We start from the raw sequence: 14,468 nt of genomic DNA, 5'->3' as shown, positions 1-14,468 counted from the left end.
ACATTTAACTAAATGTGAAAAGTGAAAACTAGTTTACTAATTGAACAGCTTGGAGGGAGATTAAAGACTTGAACTATTGATTAATTTCTGTTTAGAAGACAAGTGAAAAGATAAAGTTTTTAAAAAATGGAATGTGACTCTTGGTGATTTCAGAGACATATTTATGAATTTTCTTTTTTGGGGGGGTGGGGTATAATTATTATTTTTTTGCTCCATAAAAACTTTTTTAATACATTTCAAAATACCTTCATATTACAATAAAAACAGTTTCAAGTTAGTAAAACATATATAATTGCCCCCCCAAAATTACTGGTTCCAAATTAATTACTTCTGGTATTTATCAAACCTCGCAACCTTGACCTCTAATTTTGTCATCTAGATATCCAATTTTCTTCTAATTAAAATCTACATTGATTTCCTTTAATCTTATTAAGGCAATTTCATAGATTTGTTACATTTGTTATTTTACAGCATTTTTTTGTTGTACGATATTCAGTTCTAAAATACAAATAGATTATTTGGCTTTCAGGAAAGTAAAAGTAATTTCCTGCCTAAAATTTTTAACAAAACTCTACAGCTGCTTAGATTAATTTGAGAACATTAAATGATCCTAATTCTTTTCTTCTTAATTTGTGCAATATAGTTTAAAGTGAATGTTTTCAAATTGCCTCTTTTATTATGCTGAACCAAACCACTTTGTTGGACTGCTAACAGATTCCTCCTGCAAATGGCCAAGTAGCAGCTATTCAGGCACTTCCCACCGATTGGCTTATATATGATGAAATGACTCGAGCCCATCGAATAGCTAATATCAGGTGCTGCTCAGTTGTGACTCCAGTCACAGTGGCCCTCTTCTGTGGATCAGCTAGGTTGCCAAGTAATGCTTTACAGGAGCCTTCTTCTTTCCGAGGTAGGCTATTTGTATTCCTTTAATTTATATTTTAAACTATCATTGAAAATTAATGTTTAAACTACTGGATCAAAATGTAAACATAACTAACAGGTTATTTTGGTTATATGTGTTATACAGTGTAAATCTAAACATGATTTTTAATGTGTTGGATGAAAGAAAAATGGATGATGGGGTGGGTGTGGGAGTCGGCGGGGTAGAAAACAGGCTCAAGCCCTGTGGGGACCAGTTGGAGCAAGATTAGGGTGAATAAACTGGAAGTTGCTGCAGTTTCCCTGCAGTTAGTTATAGGGAGGAATCAGCCTGAATTTTGTGAATGTGATTATAGAGGACACTGCAGCAGCTATAACTTAGACACTGGGTTGTAAGTAGCTTGGAGGCGGAAAAGTGTTGTAATTTCAAATTATTGCTAAACACCTGGACATAAATAGAGTGTGCTATTGTAGTGTGAGCTATATTGTATTAACATTGATTAGGAAATAATTCCAGAATAAAATCAAGTTACTGTATATATTATTAGACATATTGAATAGTTTTTCACATATTGGGTCTAATTCACAGCAAGTTGAGTTTATTGTGACTGTAAAATGTGGTCTCCATACATGATAACAATATGAACAATTGTAATTTTATATTTATTTATTTATTTTATTTGTCTGCAAGTGTATATATATATATACAGTCCTGATTTCATTTCTAATTATAAAAATTAAACATGATTGTATAATAGTATGAGTATAATATTTCTATATTATTTTTGAAATAACTTATCTTTCATAGTAATTATACAGCTCTAAATTTCTGGTATTTTCTATCAATTTATTTATTTATTTATTGATTGATTGATTGATTGATTTGATTTGATTTGTATGCCGCCCCTTTCCGTACAATATATTCTTTAAAAAGTTGTATAAGTCTCAATAATCATGATTGTTCTAGTTAAGTGAACTAATTTGCTAAGTAAATGAATATGATTGTATATACAAGTTGCATAGTATATGGATTCCAGAAATGCTTTCTCTTTCCTGGAAAAAAAATGGTTCTATCACTTTGCATTTTAGGGAAATTGAATGTTTACTTTAGGGAGTTCTTAGTGCAGATTAAACATTAACATCTCAAATTATTAATTTAAATATTATTTTTAAATGACTAATACATAGGATCCTTGTTTTCTAATATAGTTGATGGTGTCCCTAATGATAGCAGTGATAGTGAAATGGAGGATCGAACCACTGCAAACTTGGCTGCTTTAAAATTAGACGACTGGCTCAATTTCAAGTTAGATCCAGAGGTAACTGATTGCTTAAAAAGAAACATTTAATAAAGGTTTTTTTCCCAAGAGAAATGTTTGCTTAAAGGATTCCAAATGTAGATCTGTGGGGGAAAAAACCTGTACTTCTGTATTTCAGTAAATTGGTGGAATTTTTGTAGCATCTTGCATTTAACTGTGTAATTTTATTGCCACAGCATGAGGCAATGGCCATTGGCATACAATGGTTTAAAAGAGAGTAGATTAAATCTTCAAAGAGCTCTGACTGCTAAGTGGATTTTTTGCCCTTTGTCAGTATGCTGCTGGGTACCAATTCATATTAGACAATAAAAGTTCAATGTTGATGGTGTTCATATATTTACTTTTCTTTCTTTTGTATTTTGGTTATTTTCTAGCTATCCATTCAAGGAAATGAAAGTCCAGTTTGCTTTCAGATCTTTTGTATTTTCCCTATATTTGAGGATGCAAATTATTGGCTGTAGATTTGCAAATGTTCACGTTCACATGTAAAAAAAGAAAAATAATGCAGCAAAATATCTATTTCATGGGAAAAGTATGGAATGCAAACATGTTAAAGGGTTAAATAAGGTCCAGGAGGGAAGTATTTTTAATAGGGAAGTGAACACAAGAACAAGGGGACACAATCTGAAGTTAGTTGGGGGAAAGATCAAAAGCAACATGAGAAAATATTATTTTACTGAAAGAGTAGTAGATCCTTGGAACAAACTTCCAGCAGACGTGGTAGATAAATCCACAGTAACTGAATTTAAACATGCATGGGATAAACATATATCCATTGTAAGATAAAATACAGAAAATAGTGTAAAAAGATGGACCATGAGGTCTTTTTCTGCCGTCAGACTTCTATGTTTCTATATAGTATGTTTATGATTCCTATCATAGATGTTGTATTTGTCATTCAGTTCAGTTAATAGTATTGGAGATGTAGAAAGTTCAGTTTGTACAGTTACTTGTATCTGAATTGTCAAGTTTCAAAAAAGCATCAAAGGTATGTGGGCAAAAATAAAACTTGTGTTTTTTTTAAAACAGGCTGCTACCCTCCTCTTGCAGTTAAGACAAAAATGGCATAGTTTATTTCTGCGACGTATGAGAGCTCCTTCAAAGCCATGGTCTCAAGTTGATGAAGCAACAATACGAGCAATCATTGCGGTTTTGAGCACTGAAGAACAATCTGCAGGTCTGCAGCAACCTTCAGGAATTGGGCAAAGACCTAGACCTATGTCATCTGAAGAACTTCCCTTAGCATCTTCTTGGAGATCAAACACCAGTCGAAAAAGTTCAGGAGAATCAGAGTTTGCAGATGATGCCTTTAATGCAGAAAGGTTAATATCTCAAACTTTACACGGGGAAAGCCATTTTTAGAGCCCCAATAATAAATGGGAAAATAGTTTTTTGTTTTTTCTTTTGAAGTGTGTGTTAGTGTTTCTTTCAGGAAGATGTTTGTTATGCTACGTAACCTATGTCATTTGTAAAATGTGAATTAAGGCATCTGGTTGCTGTTTGCTCTTCTAAAAGCATAATCCTGCAGTTGAATGAAATAGAGGGATGGATGGATGGATATTTCAGTACTAGCTAAATCTGTTTCTTTTATTGCTTTGTTTTCATTAATTAAAATATTGATTAAAGTGCATAGTTTTCTTCAGACTCTATCAAATAATTATTTTCCTAACAATTTAAAAACATGCTATATTATATATAGGAAGATTCTGCTAGTTCTATGTTGAGATATGTTTGCATACAAGTAGTGTATATATAAATCTATATAAAAGATCCCTCATTATATATCTTTTCCTGCTTAAAGCTGAATGTCTCATTTGTGTTAAACAGGCATCTTCTCAGCACAAATATAAAGGTAGTTTGGTATCTTTGGAACATTGTATTCAAGCCACAGAATTTAAAACATTTTGAAAATAGTTTCTACCTAATAGTCTTGATTAGACTATTGATAGCGATTGAGATGTATTGCGATTTTGTGGGACTGATGAAAATGTGCCTTCTCTGTCATTGTCCCAAATGGCAACTGCCAAAGTTGTCTGGTGCCCACTCTCTTGGGATTCTAGAAGACTCTTAAGAGGTCTGTTATCAGGCCTTGGAGTAGCATATTGGGGGGCGGGGGTGTCCCTGCCATGTTTTTGTTGTTACTGTTGTTTTTAGTCCCTGCTTCCATGTCTTGTTTCATGCTTTTAATCTTCAACCGTGTATTTGGATATTATAAGCTGTGCAAAGTCTTTTTTGGAGTAGGCAGCCATAGTGATGACAATCATGATAATACCTGAAATGTACTTAGGCTTTTTTTTTCTCTTTCAGAAATACTCCCAAAGCAACTTTAAGCTATGATATAAACAAAGAGCAAAACAATACAATATTAAGGTAATGTTTCTCTTACAATACTTCTTTTAAATATTACATTTACAGTAGCAATAGTATTGTTATTTTCCCAGGAAAGTATGGTAACTTTGTAGGAAGCCCAAGAATATCTTTAGGGTATCTCAGATTATGGGCTCTGATGATATTAGGTAACAGTATGTACTACAGTGATCCCTCGAGTTTCGCGATCTCGATCTTCGCGAAACGCTATATCGCGATTTTTAAAAAAATATTAATTTTAAAAAAACCACTTCCAGGTTTGGCTTCGGGAGTCAGCTGGGAAGCGGCGCGGCTGTTTTAAAAGGTCGCAGCCGGCCTGGGGGGCTTCCCAGCACCCCCCCGAACCCCCAACCTGGGTCTTCCCGGCCGCCCACGCAAAGGGGAAACCCCGGCTCCTCGCTGATGCCCGCCGCTCGCCCGCCCGCCAGCAAGAGGGGGAAGACCCAGGGAAGGTTCCTTCGGCCGCCTAGCAGCTGATCTGCTCGGTAGCGCAGCAGTAGCGAGGAGCCGAATCGGGGTTTCCCCTTTGCGTGGGCGGCGGGGAACGCAAACTCCACCATCTACACATGCGCGGCCATAGAAAAAAGGGCGCGCATGCGCAGATGGTGTTTTTACTTCCGCAACCCTACATCGCGAAAAATCGATTATCGCGAGGGGTCTTGGAACAGAACCCTCGCGATAATAGAGGGATCACTGTACATCAATTTTTTCCCATTATCAAAACTTAAACCTAGCTTCATAATGACAGATCCCAGAAATACTTTGGAAACAGTTAAGTATTTCTATGGTTCTGAACTATTTACCTAATACCAGATATGGTTACGCCACATAATTTTTGCTATATTACAATGAGGAGATGGTCTTGTATAAGTGCATATAAAATTGCTTAGTCTGATAGATTTGAAAATAAAAGGACTCCTGCAGAATTCCTTTTAAAACAACACTAAAGCTGCAGTATTTCTGATTAGAAACACAGTTTATTTCTATTAAATGTTGCATTTTGCTTTTTATTTACAGAGTCTTAATGAAATCTACATCTCCAGCATTTCACCAACCATTGAAATACAAAGAAAGGGGTGTTGTGCATTCCAAACGAAGTACAGATGACAGGGCAGACCAAACATCTGTGAAATCTACAGATAGTATCAGTTATCCCAGTCCCTGTGCCAGTCCTTCTCCTCCATCATCTGGGAAGGTATATAGTACTTTTAAATCCTAGTAAAAAAATAATGCAAACTGAAGAACATTGGCTAAAATCAAACACCAAGCTAAAATAAGTCTACTGCGATAATTAAAAGTTTGTGAATCCTTTTAAATTTTCAATATTTTTGTATAGTATATCTTAATATGTATTGTAATGTACGGGGATAGAAACACTTGACTTTTTGGCATCATGATGTTTGAACATGTTCAAATCAATCAAAACTTGACATGTTTTAATGAGGGTTTTTTGGTTTTTTAAAATTCTGTTATTTTATATGTTTTTTTAAACTACCGTATATACTCGAGTATAAGCCGACCCGAGTATAAGCCGAGGCACCAATTTTTGCCACAAAAACTGGGAAAACGTATTGACCCGAGTATAAGCCGAGGTTAGAAAATGCAGTGGCTACTGGTAACTTATAAAAATGGAAAACAATAAAATTACATTAATTGAGACATGTTTTAGAATATTTATTTTAAAGAAAACCAGTAAACTAGCTCTGTAAATTTAAAAGAGGGTAAACAAATTAACAATATTAACAATAAATTAAAAAGTAAAAAAAGTAGCTCGATCAGCAACAAAGCTAAAACCTAAGAGTTAAAATCCTTCAAAACTGGATTCCTTCTCATCATTAATTGGATTTACATTATTGTTCTGTTTTTATATATGCTGTGAGCCACCCTGAGTCCTTAGAGAGGGATGGCATACAAATCCAATTAAATAAATAAACAAACAAACAAACAAATAAGTGTATCCAAAGAAGAGCTTCAGCATTAGCTGCTGTGAGGTTATCAGCATAGAAAACTAAATAGATAGATAGATAGATAGATAGATAGATAGAGATAGATAGATAGACAGACAGACAGACAGACAGATAGAAAAATAGATAGATAGATAGATAGATAGATAGATAGAAATAGATACAGATAGATAGATAGATAGATAGATAGAAAGAAAAATAGAGAGATAGAAAAATAGATAGATAGAAAGATAGAAAAATAGATAGATAGATAGATAGATAGGAATAGATATAGATAGATAGATAGATAGATAGAAAAATAGATAGATAGAAAAATAGATAGATAGAAAGATAGACAGATAGAAAAAGAATTCCTGTCTAGCTCTGCCTCATAGCACATTATTAGATCCTATCCAAGCAAGGACAGCAACTACCACAAAATACCATTTTTTAAACAGTTTAAATCCTTTCAAAGGAGGGGGATTCAGAGAGAGCAAGGAATAGTTACTGTAAACCTGTTGACAAATACACACAGGGAGTAAAAAAAAAAGCCTCTGGGTTTCAGCAAGAGGTAGCTGGCTTTTTTCACGGTGGGGGGGAGAGGGGGCATACACACACACACACACACAACCTCACCGGCTTCCCATTGCTTTTTTTCCCCTCTCGGTTGGAGCAAATGGCTGCCTCCTTTGCTTGAGCCAGGGAGAGGAACTACGGTGTGCGAGAGGGGACAAAAGCTGGTGCCTCCTCGCTCTGGCTCAAGCAATGGCGCCCTCGTGTGGTGACTTTGTCAATGACCCGAGTATAAGCCGAGGTTGTGTTTTTCAGCCCATTTTTTGGGCTGAAAAACTCGGCTTATACTCGAGTATATACGGTACCTTTTTTTAAAACAGAAATTTAAGGAAATTGCTTATAACCTTCTAGAAATGGCAGATCTCTCAGACTTTCAAAGAGGCCAAATTGTTGGTGCTCGAATGGCAGGCACTACTGCAAGGCCTGATAACAGAGCTCTTAAGGGTCTGTTAGAATCCCAGGAGAGTGGGCACCAGACAACTTTGGGGGTTTCCATTTGGGACAATGACAGAGAAGGCACATTTTCATCAGTCTCACAAAGTGCCCAAATGTTTGGTGTTTCAAGAGGTAATGTCTCAAAAGTTATGACTGCTTTTGAAAGAGAAGGGAAAACGTCCTCAGCCAAGCACAGGTCTGGTCGAAGTTGTCTGAGAGACCGTCGGACTCTAAAGCGAATTGTTAGAGCGGATCGCAAGACCACAGCTCCTAAAATCACTGCAGAGCTCAATAGACATGTATAGAATCCAGTTTCCACAAAAACTGTTCGAAGGGAGCTTCACAAGTCTGGATTCCACGGAAGAGCTGAAATTAGAAAATCTCTGCTTGCGAAGACAAATGTTTCAAAGCATTTAGAGTGGTGTAGAAACCACCAGAAATGGTCCCTTGAGCAGTGGCAAAATGTGATTTTCTCTGACGAATCATCGTTTACCCTTTTTCTGATCTCTGACCATGTTTATGTCTCGAGACAGCCAAAATAATCATTTCATCCAGACTGCCTTCTCCCAACCGTCAAACATGGCAGGGGTTCAGTGATGATCTGCGGTGCTATTTCTTGGAAATCCGCCAGGCCAATGATTTCCCTTCAAAAAAGAATTAAAAGCATCACTATTTCGGAATTTTGGCCGGCCAAATTTATCCTATGGTTCAAGAACTGTTTCCTGTGGGGGATGCCATCTTTCAAAATGATAATGCACAAATCCATAGAGCAAGAAGTGTTAAAGAATGGCATGAGGAACATTCTAATGAATTTCAGCATCTCATCTGGCCACCACAATCACCAGACCTCAACATTATTGAGCATTTATGGTCGATTTTAGAGATTCAAGTAAGAAGTCGATTTCCACCACCATCGTCTCTAAAAGCTAGAGGGTGCTTTAACTGAAGAATGGGCTAAAATTCCTTTGGAAACAATTCACAATTTGTATGAATCAATATCTCGGAGAATTGAGGCTGTATTTGCTGCAAAAGGTGGACCAACACCATATTAAAAGATATTTTGATGATTTTTCAAGGAGTTTCCGTTTTTATGTCTACCCCCTAATATATGTTCATTTATTTGTCTAAACCTACATATTATCTAAACCTACATATTTCTATGTAGCAAATGTGAATCTTTGCTTCTTCTGTGTGCTGCTAAGGAGAGTCCAAGCATTGGAGCAAACTCTGGTTGGTTGTTAGGAACTGAGTTTAAATTTAGCTTGAAGTATGCCCCCTATCTGCTTCACGAGTCAGTTTTCAAAACTGAAGTTGAAATAGAAGGGATGTTTCTACTTGCTCTTACCACAGTTCCTGAATTTAATTACAACTGACTGTTCTCCAGTTTGGACTCTCCTTCAGCCTGATTCTCCTCCACCTTATCCAGGGTATTATTGAAACAACTTGATTCTTTTTTGCTTCAGTGACAAAAAGAAAAAGAAATGATACTGGAAGAAAGCCGTGGGAGGAAATAGGAATTAATCCATCAGCATCAAGAGATGGGGTATTGCTTTCATTACAGCTTTGGAGAAGATAGATAACCTTAGTCACATCAAAGCACAACTAGAACCAAAACTACCAGCTTTCCCCTCCCCCCCCCTATTCAAGTACTACACTACAACTTCATTTGTTGATCAAGCATGGAGAAAATTGTTTGTTTGCCAAGGTGGCAGCAGCTACTATCATCAGTTGCTGAAAAAGCAACAAATTCCAGGAAGACATTAGCTCAAGAGTTTTTCAAACGTGTCAACTTTAAGCATGCTGGCTGTGGAATTTGAGGTGGTGGTGGTTTGAAGTCCACACATTTTAAAGTTGACAACTTTGAAAAACATGGAATTAGCTGAAGGAACAGTAGTGTGTATAAAGAAGGCAAATTGGACGCAGAGTTTAAAAAAAAGATTGAAATAGACATGCAAGCAGAAAGGTTACAGTATGCTTGGGACTTGCTGGACTTGCCTTGTATTCTTCCTAGACTACTTCCACATTCCGCTGATGGAATATGAACATCTTGTTATAAAGCATGAGAAATGAGAGTGCTGACGGTATTTTCTGATGATTAATATTACTGGATATTTTTAAATTATTTTATGCAAAATATCTAGCCTCTTTTTAACCACCATAAAATAAAACTGCACCCTCCTACTAAAGCTTTAATATAGGTATAAAACATTCAAGAAAACCACTGTGTTAGCAAGTATTAGCTAAAATGAAATGCTTAGTGAAGTGGAATAGTGACTTAATTGTATAATCCATTCCACATTTCTAGCTATTGTGATTTTTTGCATTTTCCCAAGAGGCAAAATACTAATTTGCTCAGGAATCAAGAACAGTCTCTCATCTCATTTAGTTACGAAACCTTGGCTATAATTGGACTGTAAAATGTTTAAAAGACCAAATAAAACCTATTTCCAGATCTACATACTATTTTGGGAAACTTAATAACAAGCCATAGTAGAAGGATCAAAGTGTATTGATTTTATACTGCAATTATACTGAAGTTCCAAAGTCACCAGTTAAACATCAGTGTGATTGTTATATTTGATTTTATACTTAATTTGGAGAATATAGTATTCATACAAGATTCTCATTCTTTTGGTTGACAGCTCTTAAATTAAATGGTACAAAAATTGCTGAGTTCTTAAGGTTTTTACAAACCATAATTATATATCCTAAGCACTATAAAATACAACTTTTTTGCAGGGCTCCAAATCGCCTTCTCCAAGGCCAAATATGCCAATTCGGTACTTTATTATGAAAAGCAGCAATTTAAGGAATCTTGAGATTTCACAACAGAAGGGAATTTGGTCTACAACTCCAAGTAATGAGAGGAAACTGAATCGTGCTTTTTGGGAAAGTAGTGTCGTTTACTTGGTATTTTCTGTTCAGGGATCAGGACATTTTCAGGTAAGAACTTTCAAAACTGACAAATTGACTATTGACAATTCACTACATATTACTTACATGTCGATAATTTCAGGAAAAAATATGCTTTTGTGATATACAGATAATTCTCACTTAAAGACAGTAATTGGAACAAAAATTTCTATCTCTAAGCAACATAGCAAAGTGCAATGTAATATGACTGTGCCATTTAGCTACAGAAATTCTGACAGTCCGGGTGCTGTCATTAAATGAATCACCATGGATTAGTAAATGCAAGGATATCATGTAGTTGCTGTTTCCCAACTTCTGCTGGCTTCCATATTGAATTTGCTTGCAGGGAGTCAGCAAAGAAAATTGCAGATGGCAGTTGTGTGACAACAGGATGCTGTGAAGACCATAAGAATAAAAGTGGTTGCAACTACCATTTGTTCAGTGCCTTCTTAAGTTTTGAATGGTCCTTGAAAATGAATGGTAATTAAACAAGGACCAAATGTACTCCAGTGAAGGGCTACCATAAATTTTACCACCACACTGTGGGCGTGGCTTATGCAGGACACCCTGCATTTTCTTTCAACATCTTTTAGTGCAAATTGGGTGCTCTGGGGTGTAGTTCCATTTTTGCTACCCAACTGTGTTCCCCCTGTCCGGGGGGTAGCCCACCCCTGATGTGCTCCCTGCAAATGCAAAGTAACATAATTTTATATCATGAGCAGTAAAATTTTCATAAAAGCTGATTTAGATAAGTTTTCCCTTCTCTCTCTCTCTCCCCCTCTCCCCCCCCTCTCCCCCCCCCCTCACACACAGATTTTTGTGAACATTATTGTTTCATTTTTATAAATGTTTTAATTGATCTTAATAGAATTAAAATGCTAGTTATAGCAGTGTGGTAAATATGTGTGTTGTGATTTTATCACAATTCATTTTATAGAGGTATATATTGGGGGGAGGATGCTGCTTTTCTAAATAAATGCTCACATAGGGATGAAGGCTGAGAACTAATACATGATTTGGTTAAATGGTGTGTAATGTCAATACAAAGCAATCCTAGGATATTGCCTGGATTAGGCTGCTAAACCTTCACTCCAGTGGCTTCCAATAAGCAAAATAAACGAGGGAAGCCAAATTTGCGTAATGAGTACAGTGATTCACTTTTAATGACCACAGCAGAAAAGGTTGCAAAATCATGCACAACTTTCTTACCACCAGTGACAGAAGTTCCAGTTCTAATTGTGATTATAAATCAAGGATTATCTATAATTTAGAAGAGATTGTTTTAACACAGAATTGAAAATTAATACCTAAATTTTACTTAGATTTTTAATCTCGCTAAAATTTCCCCAGGGTTTTGCTCGAATGTCTTCTGAGATAGGCCGTGAGAAAAGTCAGGACTGGGGTTCTACTGGTTTAGGGGGAGTGTTCAAAGTGGAATGGATCCGGAAGGAAAGTCTTCCTTTTCAATTTGCTCATCATCTGCTTAATCCTTGGAACGATAATAAGAAAGTACAGATAAGCCGAGATGGCCAGGTATGCTAATTTCTACATGATAAAATAAGATTTTCTTGCTGCTTTTAGTCTTTTATTGTCAACAATGTTTTGATACAGGTAGTTTTTCTTTTAAGCAATAAATGGGAATCTTTTGCACTTCTGATTTCTGGGGAAATTTTTTTTATTACATTATTATTAAAATGATACTGAATTCCATTGCCTCAATTCTGTTTACATTTATAAAGTGATTTGCTATTTTTATAAGCCAGAATTTAAATTTTAGCAATCTCAAAACATTTTTTCCTCCTTCCATTTAGGAGCTGGAACCTCAGGTTGGTGAACAGTTACTACAATTATGGGACCGTATTCCTCTAGGGGAGAGAAACACAGCAGACTGAAAACAGAAGGGCAGAATTTGAGGTAGGTGCAAGAACCAAGTTGATATTACAAATGACGGTGTTGAAATTTTCTTCTTTTACTGATTCACATCAAGGTATTTAGATGAAAGTGTGACTTGGGACAAAATAGCTCCCATCAACACATAATTAATGTAATGTTAAATGGTGTATATACATGGCATTATACTTAAAGCAAGAAGAGGGAGAAGTAGAGCATCTGCTCACTGTATCACAGTAATAACAGCAGAAAGGGGGAAAAAGACTAATGTGGAAATGTATCTGTGAGATATTGTCACACTTACTTATACCCCAAGACATTCTTCCAGAATACCCTGATTTTGTACTGCAGATCTCTGCAAAACAACTGAGAAAATGTCAGGATCTTACCAGAAGGCAGATGTATTGCAAAAGTAATAGTTAAATTTTAATTTCATCCTTCTCCACCACAGTTGCATCTCATGTGAAGGGAAACTCAAATCATCAGTGCTCATACAGAAAAGAAATGCCATAATGAGTAAGTTTGAAGGAAACCAGGGGCATTTTTCAAACTCAGACTGAACTAAAGGGGCTACTGTTAACTTCCACTAAGAAATTTGTTCTTCACCTTGGAAGTTCTACTGTTTGCACATCAAATCAGACAAGATCCTGGTGAACTGTGAACAATTGTTGTAATTATATGTAATATATCTTTGGAGAAATAGATATGTCTACAATGCATAAATTTTCAATGAGATCCTGTTCAGAAATTCTTCAGGGGAAAATAAGCAGCATAGAAAGTTAAAGGTCTGGAATAATTGCAGTAAATATACAAATGAGAGCTTCTTCTCTTATTTAAACACAAATCAAACTATGTATTTTAAAGAGGCCTTTAGTTGGTTTCAGGGCATTCAGTTTACATTTGTCTAGTATGAGCTCACAAAAAGAAGAGTTGGATATTTTTGTATATTCTAGTAACAGTTGTACCAGAAATAATTTCTTCAGTATCGAAGAAAATGACACTTGAAAAAAACCATGTGGCATTAACCATGTAACAGCCTCTAGTACTGTTCTCTCTCTCTCTCCCTCCTTTCTTTTAAAAATATTCTTTTGTGTACTTCTATTTTTTCTTTTTCTTTCTGTACTTACATTTTTATTTAATACCTTACTCCTTACTTAACTCTTCATTTGATTTACTGCATCTTACTTTTAGAGTGATATTGGCCACTACAATTTGTAGGTTTTTTTATCTAATGTTTTGAGAAATGGTGGGTCAGTTGAACAAGAGGAAAGAAAAAATGTCATGCTAAAGATATGGTACCTGAGTACTTCTAAGCTATGTTTGAATAGTTAAGGAGCCATTTTAATTATTTGTCATGCTGTAATCTAATAATGAAAAAAAGAATGACAATTCTTATCCAAAACCACTACATGGAGGAAGAAATTATAAGGGAAGGCTTCATCTGCAGCACATTTGTTGCTTTTTCATTCATGTGTTCCTTTATATATAAATATATTTATCCATAGTGTGATTATTTGTAATTTTTCCACATTCATTTGGTATTCTCTTGTTAATGAATTGTAAATCATTTTAACAATTGTGTATCAATATCTTAAGGTTAAGTTGAAAATAAGATGTCTTAGAATAAATGGTTTTGTTTTAGGCGTGTGATTTGGAGTAATTTGTAATATTGCCAAAAAATTATTAAACGGTATATTGGAGAGTATTGACCTTCAAATCTCTCTTCACTTGTTGGTTGTTAAACTACATTCAAAAGCTGTGTACAACAACAGAATCATGAAAGCCAATAATTTTGTTTCCATCTCATCCTATACTAGACAAAAAACAAAGTGGTGTTATTTTGAGATTTTTATCTCATACTTCCTTTAGCTTCTGAACTCTATGATCTCTTGTCCAGTTCTGTTGGTTCACTCATATCTTCCCCAACATCAGCTCTAAATTTCTTTACTGTCCTTCCTCAGTTTCCTCCTGCAGGGGAATCATAACATTTGTATAGATTATCTCCAGGCGAGGGTTGCTAATTACCACCGCTACTGTTGCGCTTCCTGTGGAGCTCTGTGTCCCCTGCATGCACTTCCAAGCTAGATTTTGCTTCTGTGCATGTGCAGGAAGCAAAATCTCACGAGGGGACATGTCCCTGAGATTT

General features: G+C 35.8%; 1 protein-coding gene across 1 annotated transcript in view; it reads left to right on the top strand.

Annotated features, from left to right (window-relative positions):
• Positions 1-13,963, top strand: part of YTHDC2 (YTH N6-methyladenosine RNA binding protein C2) — a 38,997-nt gene extending 25,034 nt beyond the window's left edge. Inside the window, exons 23-31 of the mRNA XM_070742898.1 lie at positions 715-910; positions 2,092-2,201; positions 3,231-3,523; positions 4,509-4,571; positions 5,586-5,763; positions 10,259-10,462; positions 11,783-11,965; positions 12,244-12,346; positions 12,774-13,963. Of these exons, the coding sequence (XP_070598999.1) occupies positions 715-910; positions 2,092-2,201; positions 3,231-3,523; positions 4,509-4,571; positions 5,586-5,763; positions 10,259-10,462; positions 11,783-11,965; positions 12,244-12,324 (1,308 nt within the window). The 3' untranslated portion in view covers positions 12,325-12,346; positions 12,774-13,963. The remainder of the gene's footprint in view (positions 1-714; positions 911-2,091; positions 2,202-3,230; positions 3,524-4,508; positions 4,572-5,585; positions 5,764-10,258; positions 10,463-11,782; positions 11,966-12,243; positions 12,347-12,773) is intronic.
• The last annotated feature ends 505 nt before the right edge of the window (positions 13,964-14,468 follow it).

The sequence above is a fragment of the Erythrolamprus reginae genome, chromosome 2 (assembly GCF_031021105.1).
Source record: "Erythrolamprus reginae isolate rEryReg1 chromosome 2, rEryReg1.hap1, whole genome shotgun sequence".
Lineage (NCBI taxonomy): Eukaryota > Metazoa > Chordata > Lepidosauria > Squamata > Dipsadidae > Erythrolamprus > Erythrolamprus reginae.
Note: the sequence above shows the minus strand (reverse complement) of the source record. Positions and strands in the feature narration are given on the sequence as shown.